The 21621-nt window shown below is 37.1% G+C and overlaps 2 protein-coding genes across 5 annotated transcripts; both read left to right on the top strand.

Annotated features, from left to right (window-relative positions):
- The first annotated feature begins 6633 nt into the window (after positions 1 to 6633).
- On the top strand, positions 6634 to 9848 carry LOC114411635. The gene is made up of 5 exons (XM_028375266.1): positions 6634 to 7122; positions 7971 to 8070; positions 8153 to 8294; positions 9342 to 9437; positions 9529 to 9848. Exons 1-5 carry the CDS (start codon positions 6834 to 6836, stop codon positions 9664 to 9666), a joined length of 765 nt encoding a protein of 254 aa, XP_028231067.1. The 5' UTR covers positions 6634 to 6833; the 3' UTR covers positions 9667 to 9848.
- Positions 9849 to 11010: 1162 nt separating this feature from the next.
- LOC114411611 (integrin-linked protein kinase 1-like) lies at positions 11011 to 21401 on the top strand. Of its 4 annotated transcripts, none has more exons than XM_028375247.1 (12): positions 11011 to 11119; positions 11209 to 11551; positions 11712 to 11786; positions 12127 to 12243; positions 12702 to 12796; positions 16490 to 16610; positions 16720 to 16799; positions 19233 to 19292; positions 19430 to 19551; positions 20096 to 20181; positions 20281 to 20396; positions 21014 to 21401. In XM_028375247.1, the coding sequence occupies exons 2-12, from the start codon at positions 11267 to 11269 to the stop codon at positions 21039 to 21041; spliced, it is 1185 nt and encodes a 394-aa protein (XP_028231048.1). In that variant the 5' UTR covers positions 11011 to 11119; positions 11209 to 11266; the 3' UTR covers positions 21042 to 21401. The 4 variants fall into 4 exon arrangements, with proteins under 4 accessions (XP_028231048.1, XP_028231034.1, XP_028231057.1 ...); XM_028375233.1 differs by having other exon boundaries at positions 20880 to 21401; XM_028375240.1 differs by lacking the exon at positions 11011 to 11119 and having other exon boundaries at positions 11154 to 11551; positions 20880 to 21401.
- Positions 21402 to 21621: the final 220 nt, after the last annotated feature.

Here is a 21621-nt window from a genome sequence, read left to right as displayed (position 1 = left end):
TTGCAACTTCACTGTCGAATAAAGGTCTCCTCCAGTTGAACTGTCATTCCCATTCTGCACTTGTGTTGCTCTCCATCTGCACAATGATTTGCTGTTGTTGGCATGAAATTTGATACAATCTAGGATATTTTACCATTAATGGTATATCAGTGCCTATCCAGCAGTCCTCCCAAAACCTAATCTTGTCACCACGTCCCACCCTCCATGTTGTTTCCTTTTTAAGTACATTGTTCAGCTGCTGTTGGTGAGTTATCAGTAGGTCCTTCCACCTTGGGGATTCGTTACTACCTCTTCTTCCTTCTTCTAGGGTTCTTCATCCACCATATTTAAAGTCTAGTATCCTGGCCCACAGTTCCCCATGCTGTTGAAAAAGGTCCCATCGCCATTTCCCTAGCAATGCGGTGTTAAAGGTCTTGAGATCTTTTATATAGAGGCCCCCTTTGTCATTTGGTAGATACATTGTTTTCCACTTGACTCATGCAATCTTCCTTTGCTCCGTTCCACCGTCCCATAGAAATTTATGTTGAATGCTTTCCAATTTATCAACTATTTTTGTGGGTACCCTGAAAAATGAGAAAAAGTAAATGGGAATTGATGTTAGGACTACATTAATAAGTGTCACTCTCCCCCCAAAGGATATGTGTCTTTGTTTCCATCTGACTAATTTCTCTCGCATTTTCTAATTATTGGATCCCATAACTCGCTACATCTTGGGTTTTTCCTGATGGGGATGCCCAAATACATGAATGGCATGGACAACATGCTGCAATTGAGATATTCAACAGCCTATTTCCTCCATCGATCCGATTTCCTGATTGCCCCAAAACAACTTTTTACGAAATTGATCTTTAAGCCTGATGCAAGTTCAAAACTCCTCAACATGGTCTTAATTGTCTTCACATTATGCATTGTAGCTTCTCCAAAAAATATGGTGTCATCAGCGTATTGTAAGATGTTGACTGCCTCATTGTTTTCCCCCACTAGGAAATTGCTAAACAAACTCTTATCCAATGCTTCTCTCATCAAACTGGTTAGGCCTTCTGCAACAATATTGAACAGTAGAGGTGCTAGGGGGTTGCCTTGTCTAAGGCCTCTTTGTGGAATGAATTCGTTTGTGGGGCTACCATTTACCAATATAGAAACTGAGGTTGAGCTAAGACAACCCTCAATCCAACAAATCCACTTGGGGCAGAAGCCCAATCTCCTCATCATGTATGATAGGAAATTCCACGAGACAGAGTCGTATGCTCTTTCATAGTCTACTTTGAACACCAAGAATTGCTTATGGCACCTCTTTGCTTCCTCCACCGCTTCATTAGCTATCAATACACTATGTAGTAAGTGTCTTCCACCTATGAATGTGGACTGTCTTGCATCTATTATCTCTGGCATTACCTTCTTCAATCTATTTGCTAGAAGCTTGGCCATAATCTTATACACACAACCTATTAATGAAATAGGTTTGTATTCATTAAGGTTTTGTGGATCTTTCACCTTGGGGATCAGGGCAATAAAGGATGCATTGCTGCCCTTTGGGAAAATCCTATTGGCATGGAATTCATCAAGGAACCGGCTGATATCTGGCTTTAGTAACTTCCAAAACTGTTTAATGAATTCGAAGTTTAATCCATCCGGTCCTGGGCTTTCCTCACTTCCACAATCCCATACAACCGCCCTTATTTCATCCTCATGGAAACTCCCCACCAACATGTCGTTTTGTTGCTGTCCAATACCATGAAATCTGATTCCATTAAGATCTAGTCTGCCCTGCTCAGGTTCACTGAATCTGTTCATGAAGAACCTACGGACTTCCTCTTTCACTCTTATCGGATCTTCTACCTATGAACCCTCAATAGATACTCCTTTGACTGCATTATTTTTGCGATTAGAATTCATCAACAAGTGGAAATAGCGTGAATTGCAATCCCCTTCTCTAATCCATCTTGCTCTCGCCTTCTGTCTCAATAAGGACTCATGTGATTGGGCTGCTGACCATAACTATTCATGTAGCTTTTTGCGGGTTGCCAATTCTTGGGAGGACACCTGTCTATTAGTGCTTGCGTCTTCCAACTTGTTTAGATCGCCTCAATCCTTTGTACCTTCTTGAGTGTATCTCCAAACTGCTCCCTGGTCCATAACTTCATTCTCTCCTTAAGTTTTTTGATTTTTTCTTTGAGTGTAAAACCCCCCTAGCCCTTTGGTTGTGTGTTTGTCCAGCACTTGTTAACTATATTCTCAAATGACTTGTCTTTCAACCAGCAGTCAAGAACCCTAAAAGGTTTTGGCCCCCAATCAATATTTTTGGATCTAAGCAGGATGGGACAATGATCTGAAAAGTTTCTATCCAAGATGAATTGGGTGCATCCGGGCCATTTATTGAGCCACTCGTGAGAAACAAAGAATCTGTCTAATTTACTCTTGGCAGCCCCATTTGGTCTGAACCACGTGAGTTTTCTTCCCACACTTGGTATCTCTTCTACTTCTATGTCAGTTATCCAGTCATTGAACTCATTGATAGTGTTGACATCCTCCCCCCTTTGAGACACACCCACTCTTTCAAATGGATGTCTAATGTTGTTGAAATCTCCTAATAAACACCAAAGGCCATCGGGACTTAGATTTTTCAGCTGCCTGACAGAGTCCCATAAAGCACGCTTACTTTGGATATCACATGGAGCATATATATTGACTATAAAAATTGTCTGAGTCTCATGGATCCACGTTCCTTCCAATAGAATGAAACCTCTTTCATTTACCCTCCGTTCTACTTTAAAAGCTTGTTCATTCCCTAGGCACAGTAATCCTCCAGCTGTATTTGTTGCAGGCTGTATATCCCAGCTAACTTCCGAATCTCCCCATAGAGCCTGACACATGTTCTTGTCTATTTGCTCTTTTTTAGTTTCCTGAATGCATAGCATATCTAGTTGGTGTTTCTTGACCAACCTCTTGATTGCTGCCCACTTCACCCCCCTCCGTTCTACTTTAAAAGCTTGTTCATTCCCTAGGCACAGTAATCTCCAGTTGTATTTGTTGCAGGCTGTATATCCCAGCTAACTTCCGAATCTCCCCATAGAGCCTGACACATGGTCTTGTCTATTTGCTCCTTTTTAGTTTCCTGAATGCATAGCATATCTAGTTGGTGTTTCTTGACCAACCTCTTGATTGCTGCCCACTTCACCCCCCTCTCTAGCCCTCTTACATTATAGGATACGATATTCATGAGAGAATATTCCTATTTTCCAGTGCCTCTGCCTCCTTCCTGTCACTGTTCTCCATTGTTCTGATTTTATCAATGACTATAGCTTGATCTGTGTGACATGTCACCCCCATATCTTTTGCCAACTCCCATTGAGATGTTGCCTCCTTTAGCTGGTTTGTGCTGACTCCATCAGTGTTTGGTGATGTCTCCACATTTTTATTTTGTATTCCATGTTGCAAGGTTGCTCTGTACATGGGAGAGTTGTGTCCTTCAAAGCCTATGGTTGTTGTATCCTTTTCCACAAAGGCCTGCAGCTGGTTATTTGAATTTGTAATTGCTCCCATTAGTTTTCCATTTCCATTTATATGGGCCTCCTGCTTTCTACACCCCATGTTCCTTGAATACACCTTCCATGTGCTTCCATTATCCACTTTGTGAAATTGTGGGTTGTTGCAATTATTTTGTGATACAATAGGGGTGGTGTGGTTAGTAAGGCCCAAATTAATGATGGGCCCATTTGCAACCGCTGCCATATCACGTGTCTCATTAATTGACATTTGTGACCCGTTGAGGCATTCATGGTCAGCTCCACTTTGACCGTGGGCAGGGTCAGCACCACCTTCCCTTTTAGAGCACCCACGTACTATGGGTGTCGTGCCATTACTCCCTTGACTTTTTTGTTTTAGTGCTTTACGCATTTCTTCTTCACCAAAATGTACCTCTGGGTCTAGCATGGGCTGCGACACGGGGTTTGTCGCTTTTCCCATTTCCGCATCTGGCGTGCGTGTTTCGTCTTTGGGGCAATGTGCCCAGCTACCGCGGTCGTTACCCGTTGAGTCCACTATGTCTCGTGGACCGTTAGATAATGACGCGTGCTGCTGGGTCTCGATGTCGTCGATACGTTCGTCGACGTAGTTACTGGGCGAGTGGTGGAGATCAAGAGCTTCAATCCTCTTTGACTTCGATGTTCCACTATTGTTGTCATCAGAATCGATCTTTTCCGACGACCCGATGGCACTCTGACAATGGTGACTGTGCTTTTCGGCTTCGCTCCAAGTTTCTTCAACAATGTGCACTTTGTGGATCTCCCTACTGATGTGAACTTCGACCGTGTGTTGGAATATAGGTCTCCATGGAGTTCTGATGAGAACCCTGGCCCTATCTAGCCTTCGCAGCTCTTCGAGTCGTCATCCACCTCTACCAAGTCCCCTATTGCTGCCACGATTTTACGAATTTGTCCAATATCCCACGCTTCTAAAGGGATGCTCCAACACTGAGCCCATACCAATCTGTGTCCCGGTCTCATCGTCGGATTCCATTTCTCTAACGAATGAAACGGGGATGTGCCATGTCTGATTTCTTTGATGATGAGCTCTTCCGCTTTGGTATCTGAGAGACCTAGGAGGAGTATCATATCATCCCCAATGTATTTCGGCACCACATTTGTTCCTATCTCCCAAGGGAGTTCGTCCTCGACCCTTTCGAATATCCCCGATTTCTTTAGCCGGCCCACCCATATATCAGTGTACCATTTCCTCTCCCCCGCCGGGATCTCAAGCTGGATCGATGAGTATGATCCATCAGGTTTGAAAGTTCTAGGCTGTGGGTGGCTCTGTTGTCCGACGTTCGTTTTGGCAGTTGCCACCACTTTCACGTATGACATGGAAGTTGCCTTGCAGTGCGTTGCCATTTGTCTAGGTGCTTCCACTTCTTTGTTATCGCCATCTGCCTGGGTCCTGGGTTTGACTTTGTGCTCTTCAGACCTTGCCTTTCCTCTCCCGTATTTTGGGACATTCACGTACATCTTGAGTTCTCCAACTATGATGTTGTCGAGCAGTCTTTCTAATATGTGCTCGTCGGACACCCCTTTGAACCTTACGAAACCGTACCTTCTGCCACCTTTGTTCCTATGTTTGGAGATGAAGACCTCCCTCACATCCCCCCATTTTTTGAACTGGGCCCAAAGATCCTTCTCCGTTGTATGTTCGGGGAACCTCGTGAAATAAAAAGTTGTGATATCATCTCTCTCCCTCGAGTTTGCATGATGATACCTTTGATGTTGTCCAAACCTAGTATCGACGTAGCTCTGTCTGGGATCCACTCTCGTTCTCACCTCTTCTCTATGTCTACCTCTCCCTCTGGTCACGGTGGTCCACTCCCTCCCCCCTTTCTCTATCGCTCTCGCTCTCTCTCTATCACTTATATTATCAATAGATGAAATGGAAACTAATTTAATTCAATAACTGACATTGTTATGTTTAAGCTTCTATGAGGAAAATGGTTTAGCTTTATAAGAGACATTTGGGTAGTTAGAATGTGCAAATTGTTTTATTAGATACTTATTCAATAAGAGTTTCATACAAGGCCTTTTTTTTTTTAAAGAGAAATACATGAGTTAACTTTAAAATTTTACTATGCAATTTATTGAATTTAATTAAAAAGAATATATTTGAATAATTTTTTTTATAAATTTATCAAGATAACTTAAAAAATTTATAAAATACTATAAAATATTTTCAAAAATTTAAATAAATTTGTTAGAAACTCTTTTGAATGTCTTTTAATATTTAGTCTGTCATCATCCCTCGAATATTATTATTTTTGTTTTACTTTTTTTTTTAGACTAAGAATTTTTGTGTGTCAAATTATGATATAATTATTTGATATGTTTGATGTTTTTTGAATTATCAAGTTTTTCTAGAACTTAATTTCATTTCATAGTTAATGTAATAACAACGCATATATATTAAATTGAATTTAATATATAAGCAGTGTAATTTTTATTATACAAACATCTAATAGAATTTCACTATATCACTACAACATTATATTCATTAATATAAGGGGACAATAAAACAAAATGAATTTGGTCTAAAAACTAACAAAATGAATTCTTATTAAATATCTGTGTAACACTTGCACATGAATTATTTTTTATAAGCAATTTTTATTATTAAAACTTAAAAGACCTAATGAGATCCAAGATATTCCGAATTAGGATACCACATTACAAAACAGTTTCGAAGATACACATTATAAAAAGAGTCAAATAAGAATTTTTCGTGTATAATTTTGCATGATCTCTAATATTATTAGTTCTGATACGTAGATCAAATCATACAATACAAACAAAAATTCCTATATTCATCCAGAAAAATTCTGCCAGTATAAAGAGACTAGGAGCTTAAAATATAAAATGGAGGAGAAATACTAGAAAACCGTTGACGAGAAAGTGACATATGGTCAATAATAATTGACACAATTGATAATATTTTTTTTTTGATAAAGTGATTCAGAATTTGAATTTAAATCTAGATTGATAATTGACTAAAAAATAAATAATATTAAGAGAAAAACAATGATATGCTAAAAAAAAAAAACATGAATAACCACAGGAACAAAAGATGGTTGGGCGGCGTAAGCAAGTAACCATGTAATGTACAAAATGATCACGAAGCGGAGTTCTCAGTAAGTTGACGCCAAAATGAATCGCGCGAGACTCGCAAGAACAAGCGCGCACGCGTCTTAATTGGTGAACTAAGATCCAAGTGGACCCCACTTCACAATAAAATCTTCACAAACCAAACTCCTTCAAACTCATCAATCAATCATATTAAATTAATTTGAATTCTTGATGGATTCCCTTCCTTCCGTGTCGCCCTCCATGGTCCTCCCTCCCAGCCACCCTTTCCGCCGCCTCCCTCCCAGCCTCGTCTCCGCCCGAACCAGAAGCCGCCGCCGCCGCCACGTGTCGGTGTCCTGCACCCTCTCCGGCAACGGCACCGACGACGAGGTCGAGAGGGCCCTCCACATGGACGGCGCAATTCCCGGCACCTCCGACGAGTTCGTCAAGCGCGTCTCCTCACGCGCCTACGACATGCGCCGCAACCTCCAACAATCCTTCGACACCAGCAGCTACGACGGTACCATACACCCCTCCTCCTCCTCCTCCTCCTCCTCCTCCTCTATTAGTCAATAGTTTTTATGTTTATTATCCATAAATGTTAATTCTTAGTATTTATTAGGAGAAGATGAAACCCGCAAACTTTCTCCTATTTTCTTTCATCTTAACCCTCCAACTCATTTTATATCTCCATAAATCAATAATTATGGTTTCATTATTTACGTTTTAGTCCTTTTACACATAAAATAACTTATTTTAGGTTCGCTGACTTTTTTTTTTCAAATCCAATTTTAGTCCCTGATTTCTAAAAAAATAGAAACTGAAACAAAAAGAAATGTACAGGTATAGAGGCCTAATGAACAATTAAACCCATAATTATTAGTAGCTTAAACTATTCATTTGGTAATGGTTAGTATAATTGTTACAGTATTATTTTAAGTTTTAAATTTTAGTCTCTGCATGATAAAACAGCAAGTTTTAGTTTCTAAACAGTTTTTTTCTTTTTTCTTTCGCCGGTATATTACTGCCAAAATAAGTTTTTGTAGTGGTTTTACACCGCAGAAGGTTTTCTCTGATTTTGCAATGGGGGACCAAAACTTAACTTTTATGCATGTTTAGGAGTAAGTTTTCTTTATATAGGGACTCAAATTTAAATTTAAAATGGAGACAAATGTAAGAACCAACTGAATATTTTACCCTTGTTATTATTGTACCTCCAAAATTAACTTTTATGAATGTGTAAATGATAAAATTTACAGTTTTCTTGTATAAAGTCTAAAACTTAAAATGGAGAAATTGAAGGGATAAAGAAAATCATTATTAATATGTTGTTTATGTTTTCCTTTCCTTTCCTTTTCTTTTCATCAGTTTTAGATGCCAACCCCTGGAGAGAGACTTCGAAGCCCGTGTATGTACTCACACAGAAGGAAAATCAATTGTGCACAATGAAAACCCGCAGAAATAGAAGGTTTGTTTGATTAATGATTCGATTTGTTCTGTGCTTTTCTCTTAAGTGGTGTTTGGCATTGAGTGTGCTTTTTGTGTAACAGTGAAGTTGAAAGAGAGCTTGGATTGTTGTTTTCTAAAGGCAGCAAGTGGAGTTCTGGAATTGGAAATCAGTCCAAACAAGTAAGGGGAGGGACGACTAATAAGTTTCAAATGCTTGTGGAAGATGTTAGAGAAGGAGTGCTGGTATGGGTTCTAATTCTATTCACACGCGCGCACACAAAATTGTAGCTTAATTTTTGTATGTTTATTCTGCATGCGTCAAGCATTTTGTAATGTGAAATGCATCCAGAAATATCAAAATACTCTGATTTATGTGCTTCCCTTTTATTTGAACTCATTTATTAATTTGTTATCTGGTTACTTCAATTGTAATATATTACTTTGTTTAGTGCAAACTAGGATGCAAACTATAAAATTCCTTGATTAGCTTTTCACCTTTTAATGTACCCTAGTCCGTACTGCCCTAAACAATAAGTTGAACCGTGCTATGTACATAACTTAAAAAGGACAAAACTTAGAAGCAATTCTTTAGATACTTTTAGTGTTGTTTTTCAATAAAAATTAGAGTTTTACCTTGATAATCTATGTAATAAAGGTTAACATAAAGGTTCTCCAATTGTCATTGAAGAAGACCAAAAGCATCTAAACAATTGTATCCAAATTTTGTCGAAACATAAATGCAGTTCTTTAGATACTTTTGGTGTTGTTCTCCAATTAGAATTGTAGTTTCACCATGGTAACTTATGTTGGTTCTTAATGCAAACTTTTATTATGTGAATTACTGAGGTGAAACTTAAGTTTTGGGGGGGGGGAGAGATGAGGTGCATTGGATTAATTCTTATAGGATAAAATATGTTTTTAATCCTTAATAAATACTTGAATATTTTTTGTTCCCTGATAAATTTTTTTCTTTTGTTATTATTCTTTTTCAAAGAGATTAATAACAAATGAAATTTGTTTTATCAGGGATCAAACTCAAAATTTGCTAATTTATAGGGATTAAAAACTGTGTCAAGGAACGAAAACATAATTTTTGTTTTATTAGGGAGTAAAAATGATTTTTTTATTGAAGAACAAATATAAAATTTGGGTATTTATTAGGAATCAAAAATTATATTCTAGCCATTTTTATATGCAATGAAACAATCTTGTGTCTATAACATTGCATGGTATATTGTAGTTTTTGATCCATTCACACATAATCACTTGCAATTTGACATATGGTTGCAGGTATTTGAAGATGCAAATGAGGCTGTAAAGTATTGTGACTTGCTAGAAGGAGGTGGTCAAGGTTGTGAGGGTGTTGCCGAGATAGAAGCCTCATCGGTACAAAGAACTAAGCATTTTATTATTTGCCACTGCTCTTTCTGTTGCTTGAAAAAACTTTGTACCGTAACATTTGCTTTGTTTCTTGCAGATATTTGATCTTTGCCAGAAAATGAGGGCTCTTGCAGTTCTATTCCGCAGAGGGAGGACACCTCCTCTACCTGAAAGTCTTAAGCTCAATCTGCGAGCTCGTAAACGGTCCCTTGAAGATCAAGATGATTTGATGTGAAATTCATATTCCCTTTTCCTTTTGTTGAGAGGGAAGCAACTGTACGCTAATTGCTAATATGCTTAAGCTCCCCAAAGGAACAAAAGATGTATATTGATAGAAATTCATTCATCATATAATCGAAAAAGTATAGCATGTATATGGTTAATGGTTTACCCAATGCTCATGTTCAAAATTTCTTATTCCCTTTTTTTGTTGTTTAATTCAGTTCGGTTTAAGTTACAGGATCCGATCAGTTCGGTTCAGAGCATAAGAAATAGTTCGGTTTAGTAGTTCTTGATTAAAATTGATTTGAATTTTAGAATACAGTGCATCAATCTGAAAATAGTTCGGTTGATTTGATTTTTTGAACCAAATTCAATCTCTATAGTCACTAAAAAACAATGTCGTTTGCTCACCTATTGGAATATTACATATTTGGTACTACCATGTGCAAAGACTTTGGGGGCCAATGGCCAACCCGTACAATTTTCCACTTTTCCTCTTATTGTCAATATTAAATAATGATTGGCCACAATATTTTAATAATATAGTTTTGACTCGATGTGGCTATATTATGATAAAATGAAAACCTGATTTTTTTTCCACTTTGAGCTATTTCTTAATATGGTATGAATGAAAATTTCCTCTTAGAAGTATTTGGCATTGACAATGTAGCCAAAGAGATTCTCAATGTCCGTTGTCCCAATAAATTTTTTTCATGTTAGATAGCACTATTTTTCAATTCATTCAATTAGAGATTAATTTTGTTCATTGTAACAGTTAGAAATCAAATACAAATTTTTTTAAATGAATTATTCTTACTCATTTGAATGTAATAAAATTTTACATCATTACATTAATATTTTGATTGTTGCAATTTGGAGCACATAAATAGCTAGTGGCAATTTTTTTTTTAAGAAAGCTATTGACAATCTGAATGAAGAGCCCACTCATAGCTAAAGTGTGATTATTGTATTAAAATAGAAATATAAACACGAAAGGTATCGTACTAAAATAGGATATACCCCGCACCTGATCCTAACAAGAAAAACAGAAAATGCTGCAAAGCGAAGATAATATTATAAAAGATCGACTTTTAATATGGAACACATTCATCTTTGTTCAGATGATTTGACTAGGTATCTTTAATGATTTTTTTTAATCATGTTTTGTTTTTTTATTAGAACTCGAACCCAAAATCTTATTTAAAGAGATTGTACTGAGAGTCATGGATCAACAATTTATTGGTAATCTTAGTTTGAAGATTAATTACTAAAATGTAATATTCAAATTCAAATATAATCATATATAATATATAAATATTAAATTTACTCTATATTTTTAATAGGAGAAAACAATTTCGGTTGAATTAGTAAAAGTAGGATAACTAATAACGGATAAGAGTGCCAAAAACTTCACAATCACATCAAACACCATGAAAACAAACTAGAAGAAACAAAGCCACAAATTAGTAAATCAGAAAACAATTTTCTGTTTTTTCAATTTCATTTGCATTGCATATGCATTTTCATTTACATTTGCATTTGCATTTGATTTCAGCGTTCGCAAGTAGTAATCAAAATCAAACCAGAGCGACCGAGGAGGGCGGCGATCGGCGATGAGCAGCGGCGGCGGATCGTCAGAGGCGGCGGCGGCGGCGAAGGAGAAGGAGAAGGAGAAGGCGCGTGTGAGTCGAACGTCGCTGATTCTGTGGCACGCGCACCAAGACGACGCCGCAGCGGTGAGGAAGCTTCTGGAGGAGGATCCATCGCTGGTGAAGGCGAGGGATTACGACAGCCGGACGCCGCTACATGTGGCGTCGCTCCATGGATGGGTTGAGGTTGCGAATTGCTTGATCGAATTCGGTGCTGACGTCAACGCTCAGGATCGTTGGAAAAACACTGTACTTTCTCTCTCTCTCTCTCTCTCTCTCTCTCTCTCTCTCTATATATATATATATATATATATATGTTTTTGTTTGTTTTGTGATTGGTTGATTAATTGGAGAGTTTTTTCTTTTTGTGATGAATGTCTGAAATTTATTGTTGTTTTGTTCTGGAAAGCCTCTGGCTGATGCAGAAGGAGCTAAAAGAACTGCCATGATTGAGCTTTTGAAGTCACATGGTGGCTTGTCGTATGTGAGTATCCACATTTCTCTCTCTCTCTCTCGCCAATGGAATAGATATTTTTTGTAAGAATGAAAATATAGATATACCACTTACCACATGGATCAACTGACACGGAATTGTTTGAGCTTAATCAAATGTTTTATCATTCAAGTCTTGAATATACAACCGCATTCAATATTGTCATTTATAGTGGTCTTACTTTGAATTGGATTGCCTTCCGCTGTAATCTAAATTAGAAATGAAAATATATTCTCTATTGCATGAAAATGAAGTGATGAAGGAGAAATGGGTTTGTAATACTAATATGCGTGTGTTGTAATTGGTGATGAATTTGATGTTGATGATGCAGGGCCAGAATGGAAGCCATTTTGAACCGAGTCCTGTTCTTCCCCCATTGCCTAACAAATGTGATTGGGAAGTTGACCCTTCTGAGCTGGACTTCTCCAATTCAGTTTGCATTGGAAAGGTGTTTTCTACATTTTCTTGATGTCTTTATTGGCGTTGTATTGTATCAAGATCTTACCATGAGTTTTAGAACTTGTACTGTATTTATTGTGGTAGAGTTGTGAGTCTGAAATTGTCTTATCATAGGTCATATGTGAGTATTATTGGTTGTGAGTCTGCAACTGGAAATCTTCATAATGGTAATCTTGTCATTTGAATTGTTTTTTAATTTCTTTCTTAATTTTTCATTGTTGGGATCATCAGTGTTAAAGACTAGTTATGGTTGACTGAAAGAACATCAGACACACTTACCTGCACTAGCCTAGTTTGATTTCTGTATATGCCATGCTTCTTGTCTTTACTTATGCGTGAATGCTTTACTGTTCATGTCATTTTGCTTTTACTTTGCATTTATACTGTTGTTGAACCAAATCTGCACTCGAGGTTTGGTCTTATTATGAGTGTGTTTCCTTCCTGAAGGGATCTTTTGGTGAGATTTTGAAAGCCCATTGGCGTGGAACACCTGTTGCTGTCAAACGTATTCTTCCATCTCTGTCAGATGATAGATTGGTCATGTAAGATTCTTTATTTAATCTCTAGAATTTGTCTTGATTTGAATGCTATATGGGTATCAGATGATGGGTGCCGTGGAAGTTTTCTGATTGCCTGCGGCTAATGAATCTGTTAAAACTAATAACTTTTATTTATCTTCTGTCATGTCTTACACGGGGTTACAGGCAGGGTTCTTCTCTTGTAGCCTGAGAAGATGGGCATGGTCCCCCACAAAACTTTTTTTTATTTCTTTTAAACTTGGCTTTTCTTTGTGTGCTTATTTTTTATTTAAAAAGTTAAGTTGTCTCTCCCAAACTAAAACTGTCTCATTGTGGCTCCAATCACAACAGCTATGCCCTGGCTATGGGTAACCATTTCAAAACTGAACTGTTTCTGGTGATGATATTTTGTTCTGGTTGAACCACCTACCTCTTTAGGGCAAAATGATTTACTCTAAAGCCCATGTACTTATTTATGTTTATCAATGAATAATCAAAACTAAATGAGAGGGAAGGCAATAGACAGACATCTTATGGTTAAGCTTTTACACGACTAATACACTTGTAAAAACATAGAAAGTTAGTTTAAAAAGATGAATATACCATCAATTGATATTTTGTTATATGTTACTCATCAACAACAACAACAACAACAACAACGCCTTATCCCACTAGGTGGGGTCGGTTACATGGATCAACTTCCGCCATAATGTTCTATCAAGTACCATACTTCTATCCAAACCATTAATTTCGAGATCCTTTTTGATAACCCCTCTTATAGTCTTTTTGGGTCTTCCTCTGCCTCGAATTGTTTGTCTTCTCTCCATCTGGTCTACTCTCCTCACTACAGAGTCTACCGGTCTTCTCTCTACATGCCCAAACCACCTAAGTCTATTTTCCACCATCTTCTCTACAATAGGCGCTACTCCAACCCTCTCTCTAATAGCTTTGTTTCTAATTTTATCCTGTCGAGTCTTACCACACATCCACCGCAACATCCTCATCTCCGCTACACCTACTTTATTCTCATGTTGGCTCTTGACCGCCCAACATTCTGTTCCGTACAAAATCGCCGGTCTTACCGCAGTCCGATAAAACTTTCCCTTTAGCTTGATCGGTACCTTTGCATCACATAACACCCCCGATGCTTTTCTCCATTTCATCCATCCTGCTTGAATGCGATGGTTCACATCCCCTTCAATTTCCCCATCATCCTGTATTACAGACCCAAGATATTTAAACCGTGTGACTTGAGGGATAATATGGTCTCCTATTTTCACCTCTGAGTTAGAAACCCTCCTTCTTTTGTTGAACTTACATTCCATATACTCCGATTTGCTTCTGCTTAGGCGAAAGCCATGTGTTTCTAGAGCTCGTCTCCAAGTTTCCAACCTCTCATTCAACTCCTCCCTCGACTCTCCAAGGAGGACTATGTCATCTGCAAAAAGCATGCATCTCGGCGCTATCTCTTGGATTTGTTCCGTGAGGACATCCAGAATTAAGGTAAAAAGGTAGGGGCTAAGGGTTGACCCTTGATGTAAACCAATTGTGATGGGAAAATCGTCTGACTCTCCATCCTGTGTCCTAACACTAGTCGATACCCTATCATACATATCTTGGATAGCTCGAATATATGCAACCCTAACCCCTTTCTTCTCTAGAGCTTTCCACAAAATCTCTCTAGGCACTCTATCATACGCTTTCTCCAAGTCAATAAAAATCAAGTGCAAGTCTTGTTGGGCCATGCGATATTGCTCCATCACCCGCCGTAATAAATAAATCGCTTCCATGGTCGACCTTCCCGGCATGAAACCAAATTGATTCTCAGTAACTTGAGTCTCCTTTCTTAATCTCCGTTCGATCACTCTTTCCCATAATTTCATGGTATGACTCATGAGCTTGATTCCCCTATAATTTGCACAATTTTGTATATCCCCCTTGTTCTTATAGATTGGCACTAACGTGCTTCTCCTCCATTCCTCCGGCATGCGTTTTGACCTCATAATTTCGTTAAAGAGTTCGGTGAGCCACTCAAGACCTCTATCTCCAAGAGTTTTCCACACTTCAATAGGTATGTTGTCTGGCCCCACCGCCTTACCATTACTCATTCTTTTCAACGCTTCCTTTACTTCCTGTTTCTGAATCCGACGATAGTACTTATAGTTCCGGTCCTCTTCTCTTGTGTCTAGACTGCTAGAGTCATATCCATATCCATCATTAAATAAGTTGTGGAAATACGCCTTCCACCTTTCCTTGATATCTTTTTCATGCACTAAGACTTTGCCTTCTTCATCCTTAACACACTTTACTTGATCCAAATCTCTAGTCTTCCTCTCTCTACCCTTAGCAAGCCTATATATAGATCTTTCTCCGTCCCTGGTTCCTAGAGCTTGGTATAGTCCGTCAAAAGCTTGGGCTCTTGCCTCACTCACCGCCTTTTTGGTTTCATTTCTAGCTATCTTATACTTATCCCAAGTTTCAGAATTTCTACACCTAGACCACTCCTTGAAACACTCCTTTTTTACTCTAACTTTGCTCTGAACATTTTCATTCCACCACCACGATTCTTTACCCCTAGGTCCAAAACCTCTAGATTCACCCAACGTCTCTTTAGCCACTTTAATAATCTCTTGGGACATCTTGTTCCACATATCATTTGCACTTCCTTGTGATTGCCCACACCAACCCTCCCATATCTTTTGTTGGAAGATTCCTTGTTTCTCACCCTTCAAATGCCACCATTTGATCCTTGGTGCTACCAGAGGACTTCTTCTCTTTGCCCTATCTCTAATTCTTACATCCATAACCAAAACTCTATGTTGGGTAGTCAAGCTCTCTCCCGGGATAACTTTACAGTTCAAGCAATACTTCCTATCAGACTTCCTGATAAGGAAGAAATCTATCTGAGAACATGTCCCTCCACTTTTGTAAGTGATAAGATGTTCCTCTCTTTTCTTAAACCATGTATTGGCTATAGAAAGATCCAAAGCCTCCGAAAACTCCAAGATGGATTTACCCTCCCCATTCATCTCCCCTAGGCCAAAACCCCCATGCACCCCCTCAAAACCTCTAGCCACGCTACCTACATGTCCATTGAGATCCCCTCCTAGGAAAACTTTCTCTCCTTGGGGTATATCCTGAAGTACCCCTTCTAGATCCTCCCAAAATTTTACCTTAAAGTGTTCTGCTAACCCAACCTGAGGTGCGTACCCACTAATAACATTAAAGGTGTCCTGTCCCACTACCAATTTTAAGACTATGATACGATCTCCTACTCTTCTTACATCCACGACATCCTTCTTCCACTCCTTGTCCACAATAATCCCTACCCCATTTCTTGATCTGATTTTTCCCGTATACCACAGCTTAAATCCCGAGCTGTCTAATTCTTTCGCTTTTTCACTTGTCCACTTAGTTTCTTGTAGGCACATAAAATTGATCTTCCTCCTCACCATAACATCCACTATGTTACTCATATTTCATTTAATTAGAATCTCTCTATTTGTGTGTATATGCGGTGTCCCCATGTCCTATATTTTAGACATTAGCCGTGTTGAAGTATTTATGTCGTGTCCGGTGTTAGTGTTAGAGTCCTTGCTTCATAGCAATAGACAGACAACTTGGTTTAAGCTTGTGTAATTTCAGAACTATTTTTTATATCTTATCCTTTTGTCAGCCACTTATCCTTTTCTTTCTGCTGATTACTTTTTAATACAGTCAGGACTTCAGGCAGGAGGTTAATTTACTTGTGAAGCTTCGACACCCTAATGTTGTTCAATTTCTTGGAGCTGTTACTGACAGAAAGCCTCTTATGTTAATTACTGAGTATCTGAGAGGAGTATGTGAATGCATATAACTAGACACCTAGGTTCTGATGCTCTGAACTTATGCAATCTTATGCTTTAAGATTAAACTCTACTAAATCTCTATTTCATGCCATTTTTTAGGGTGATCTTCATAAGTACCTCAAGGACAAAGGTGCACTTAGTCCTTCAACAGCCATCAATTTTGGCTTGGATATTGCTAGGTATGGTGTGTCATACCTTAAGTTTCCTTTATTTTTCTTTTTAAATTTTTTATAAAGAGAACAAACAGAAAACCACAAAACAAGAGAATCATTAACCCATAGATCTCTTCAACCTCTCCATAAATCTGTTATATAATTATAAACCACTCCTAAATAATTCTCACACGTCAGTTACTGAGAATCTGAAAAAACTATTAAATATGACCCCACAAAAGATCTGAGATTACAAGGAGAGCAGTCTTGAAGAGGACCTTACACTTTTGCCTTGTTGAATGCTTCTGAAATGGATGGATGGAAGATGTTCCAATTTCAGAAGAGGCTGGCCATTCTACTTCTAAAAAAATTCCAAAAGTCATTTCCAAAGCTGCCAAGCAACCTTAAAATCAAGAAAAGATGATTGTTTGTATCTGAACACTCAAAGCACATAACTAAAGCATTGGGATAGAAAATAGTGTTTTAGTTTCTTGCTTTACAACCTAATTGCTGTAGAATACTCTGAACGATTGATGTCCTTGACCTTGTAAAAGCCTTATATGTTTATGGGTGCCTCTCTACCCCTCAACTCACTTTGCAACTGTATTTGATTGTGCTTATGGCTTTCTTTGGTGTTCTGATGCTTCAAGGTATTGGATTGGGCTGTTCTGCTGCATTTTTCTACGTTCTATTCTATGGTATTCAACCCCCCCTGTTTTAGACAATATATTGTACCCTCCCATAGATGTACTTGCGTTGGTCTTCTATAAAAATAAAAATAAAAATCAAAGAATGTCACTGTTAATGGATGCAAAGTTGCTATTCAACTCAAAAATATCACTATATCGTCTTGCTGAAATCTAAATTCCTTAGTTGCTTGATCAGTCAACTGCAAGTTTTGATGAAATTGATTAAAACTTAAAAGTATAGGCTGTCAGGCTTTTCTTAAAATTATGTATTTCAATAGCTAAAACTTGGTTGGAGATAAGGTTGCAAAGATTTGGAACCACACAAAAATAGATTTTCTCCTACCTAGTCATAGTGCTTTTTGCTGCTTACTCTTCAGTTTTCACTAGGGGTGGGTATACAAACTCAGATCCATAGACCGGGCCGTTAAGCCCGTAAACCTAGTGGTCTTTATCCGTGGACTCGCAGACTACCCATTTAATTCGCCTAAATCCAATGTGCAAGTATTATTAATTTGTTATGTTAAGATTTTGATATTTAATTTATGTTTTATTATTAATTTGTTATGTTTAAAATGTTGGTATATTTTAGGGTGATAGATTTTAGCTTAAAAAATGAAGTCAACTTTTTTCTTCTTCTAATTTTATACATTTTTCACTTTTTAAAAAAATATTATTTTATAAAAAATACTTTTTTAATTACTATTTTAACCTGTGGACCGGTCCATATACTTACCCTTAGTTTTCACTAACCCATTGGTTCAATCTGAAGTTGTTAAGAGTCCAACCCAAAAGACTAGTGCATTAGGTGGGAGAACCTTAATGCTTAATTATCACATCAAGTAGGTTATTCTACTCAATGTGGGACTCCTAACATTATTGTTAGGATATAGGGAGAAGTGAGAGTTAATTAAGATAGTTAGACTGTTAATGAGTTAGTTAGTTAGTTAGTTAAAGGGGTTTATTGGATATAAATAGGAAAAGAAGGATACAAGAGAGGGAGATTTGTTGTCATTGTAAATTGAGCATTAACTTTTTGTAAAAGGAGAAGTCCTTTGCGAAAGGGAAATCCTTAGAGGAGAGTTTTCTCTCCTATTTTCTGTTCTTTTCTTACTATAAAGTAAAATTCTTTCTTTTCTTCATCATTTCAATTCCTAGTTCTTAACAAAAGTTTACCTTGAGTTTGACTATGAACCCTAGTTTCCTCTTAAGGAATATGAATATGCAATGAAGCAAACAATAAAATATTGGTTTTTACCTTATCTTTGGTAGAGAGGAAAGAAAACGAGGGAGGAAAGAAAGTTTTGAAATTTAAATTGGAGGGAAAGTGGAAGGAAAAGAATTAAATTTTAGTTTCTTGAAGTTAATTTTCTTTAAATTTTCCTTCTATTTTCTCTTCAACCAATCAAAGGAAAAGACATTGTTATGTGTGTTTTCTTTCCTTTCACTTTCACTCCTTCCAAACGGACCCTTGGTCTGTATTGAAGAAATTTCATGGAGTAACCCTGTTGAGACATATATATACCCTTGATATGATTTTCTACAAAAAACAATTGTCATAGCCAGTTAAGTTTTTCTGTGTATATCAGGGAACAAATGGTATCATAACTTACAATTTTCTTTAAAAAGAAGAACTGGACCAAGAAATAATGGCTATAAACTGTATTACAAGCTCACGTAAAAATATAAGTGAAGTTTTTGTTATTCCTCAGTTAAAGAAACTGAATAGTTCATTGAATCTAACTATTATGTATTGTGTGAATATTGTTTGTAGAGGGATGGCTTATCTTCACAATGAACCAAATGTTATCATTCATCGAGACCTAAAGCCAAGGTAAATATATTATTCTTACAGATTGATTTAAACTTTGCTTTCTCCTAGATTGAGAGTATTTAGTGTGATCTGCATGGCAGGAATTTATATGTCTATGCATTACATGTTTGAAATCGTTTTCACCCCTAAAATTTCAGGAATGTTCTTTTAGTCAACTCCAGTGCTGACCATTTAAAAGTTGGTGATTTTGGACTTAGTAAGCTCATTAAGGTCCAAAGTGCTCATGACGTATACAAGATGACGGGTGAAACTGGAAGCTGTGAGTATTAGAAATTCTTTCAAATTAGTAAGGGAACAATGCATAGACATGCCATGAACTTTACCTTCTTTTTGAAATATCCACCTTGAACTTTCATAAAGAGCTGAGTCTTAAACTTTCTAAATCTGCATTGGACCAATCCATTCCGAAATTAAGTTAAAATCACTGATAACATGACTTGAATGTGATAATCTCTAATTTATTCATTTTATTTTTAATTTTTATTTTATTTACAATTTCCCTAAATTAAAAAATTTAGAATAATTTAAAAGGAAAAAAAAGTAAGAGTATTTAAAAATAAAATAAAATAAAGTCATATGAATAGTAAGATATTATTACGTGTATTAATCAATGCACGTTTTTGTTATGATTATGCATGGAAGGTTCTATTTATAATTAGGAAAGGTTAAGAGCCTTTCATCCGAAATTGGAAGTTTAATATGGCTATTTTAATAAAGCTGAAGGGATGTGTGCACTTTTTTCAATTAATAATAGTAACTTTAAAGCACAAAATTGAATGTTCTTCTTTTGGGAGGAAAAATAGACCGCTACATGGCTCCTGAAGTTCTCAAACACCGGAGATATGATAAGAAGGTTGATGTGTTCTCCTTTGCAATGATTCTGTATGAGGTAATGCTGCACCCTTGAGATTTAGAATTTTGTTTGATAAAATTTGAAGCTAGTTCTAAACTTCAAATTCATGATCCTTGAAATCCTTCTTTGGTTCAGATGCTTGAAGGTGAACCCCCTTTTTCAAATTACGAACCTTATGATGGAGCCAAATATGTGGCAGAAGGACACAGACCTTCTTTTAGGGGAAAGGGTTATATCCCTGAACTGCGAGAGTAAGTCATTTCTAATCCCGCATTTGCTATTTGTTAGAGATGAAAATCATTCTTTTGCCTTGAACCTAATAACTTAAGCATCTACTTCCACTTCCCTCTTCTCTTACTTTTACACGAACCCAACATCTATTTTCTTAGTGTGTGAACAGTTAAAGTACTTGAAGATCTGATTCATTATGAATGAGATTAAGATTGAAGAGAACAAAAATGTTTCATATCTTCTTATCCTAGTTCTTTGTCATATGCTTATTCGTGCTACTTGTTACATCCAATTTTCAATACGCCTAAACATAAATATGAAACCTCTAATTTTGATATCACTTGGTAGTAGCTAGGTTATGCTTACAAATTAGGCTGTAAGAAGTTTCTGTCTAGTTGAATACTTATTTCTTTTATATCAACTATTTATGAGAGTAGCTTTATGCTTGTAATTGTAATCATGAATAGTCGTATGGACTTCGACCTTGCATTGCATGTTCTTAGGTTAACTGAGCAGTGTTGGGATGCTGACATGAAGCAAAGACCTTCATTCATAGAGATCATTAAACACCTTGAAAAGATCAAGGAAAATTTGCCTTCAGATCATCACTGGCACTTGTTCACTTCATGATTTTTAGGAGCATTGGTGCCGTGAAATTCAGATGATTATCTGCTATTACCATTCCAGCGGGTTGCCTTATCTACTGTCGCGGGTTTTTGAACAGAGCCGACTTGGAAAACCTAGCTAAGGTCATGAGCATTGCTTTGAACTGTTAGATTCAAATGAGCATAACAGGTTTATGCTGATTGCCTTTATCTGGTGTTTACATTCAATTACTGTTTTTTGTCTCATTAAAATTCTTGGCGAATTCTATTCAGCTATTTAAGTGAGCAGATACTAGTTGTTGCTTGAGTGTAATATGTAGGGTACAAAACCCATTGAGGAAAAATATAACACATCATGCAATCTAGTGTTTAATATTTTATCTTATGATTAAAAATTAATAGCGGTTTTCATTTCTTGGATATTGTTTGACCAATTCTTCTGTTCAATGCTACCAACTACTATGAGATTCTCTTTCTCATTTTTTAGGTTTAATATTTGTGAATTTGAAATTTGAAATGGATTCAAATTTGTGATTTGCCCGACAGGTTGTTGGCACAAATGCATCTAAGAAGCATATTCATGAAAAATTAAAAATGGACTGTAGCAGTTTCTGGAGGCTAAAAGTCAGAAGATTTTTAA

Source organism: Glycine soja, chromosome 1 (genome assembly GCF_004193775.1).
Source record: "Glycine soja cultivar W05 chromosome 1, ASM419377v2, whole genome shotgun sequence".
In the NCBI taxonomy this organism is placed as follows: Eukaryota; Viridiplantae; Streptophyta; class Magnoliopsida; order Fabales; family Fabaceae; genus Glycine; species Glycine soja.
This window is presented reverse-complemented; position numbering and strand designations above follow the sequence as displayed.

Coding starts and splice junctions, on each gene's coding strand:
- LOC114411611 (XM_028375233.1), top strand. CDS start 11,267: ATGAGCAGCGGCGGCGGATCGTCAGAGGCGGCGGCGGCGGCGAAGGAG. Junction 19,552..20,095: donor GACGGGTGAAACTGGAAGCT/GTGAGTATTAGA, acceptor GAGGAAAAATAG/ACCGCTACATGGCTCCTGAA. Junction 20,397..20,879: donor TATATCCCTGAACTGCGAGA/GTAAGTCATTTC, acceptor GCATGTTCTTAG/GTTAACTGAGCAGTGTTGGG.
- LOC114411635 (XM_028375266.1), top strand. CDS start 6,834: ATGGATTCCCTTCCTTCCGTGTCGCCCTCCATGGTCCTCCCTCCCAGC. Junction 8,071..8,152: donor AAAACCCGCAGAAATAGAAG/GTTTGTTTGATT, acceptor TTTGTGTAACAG/TGAAGTTGAAAGAGAGCTTG. Junction 9,438..9,528: donor CCGAGATAGAAGCCTCATCG/GTACAAAGAACT, acceptor TGTTTCTTGCAG/ATATTTGATCTTTGCCAGAA.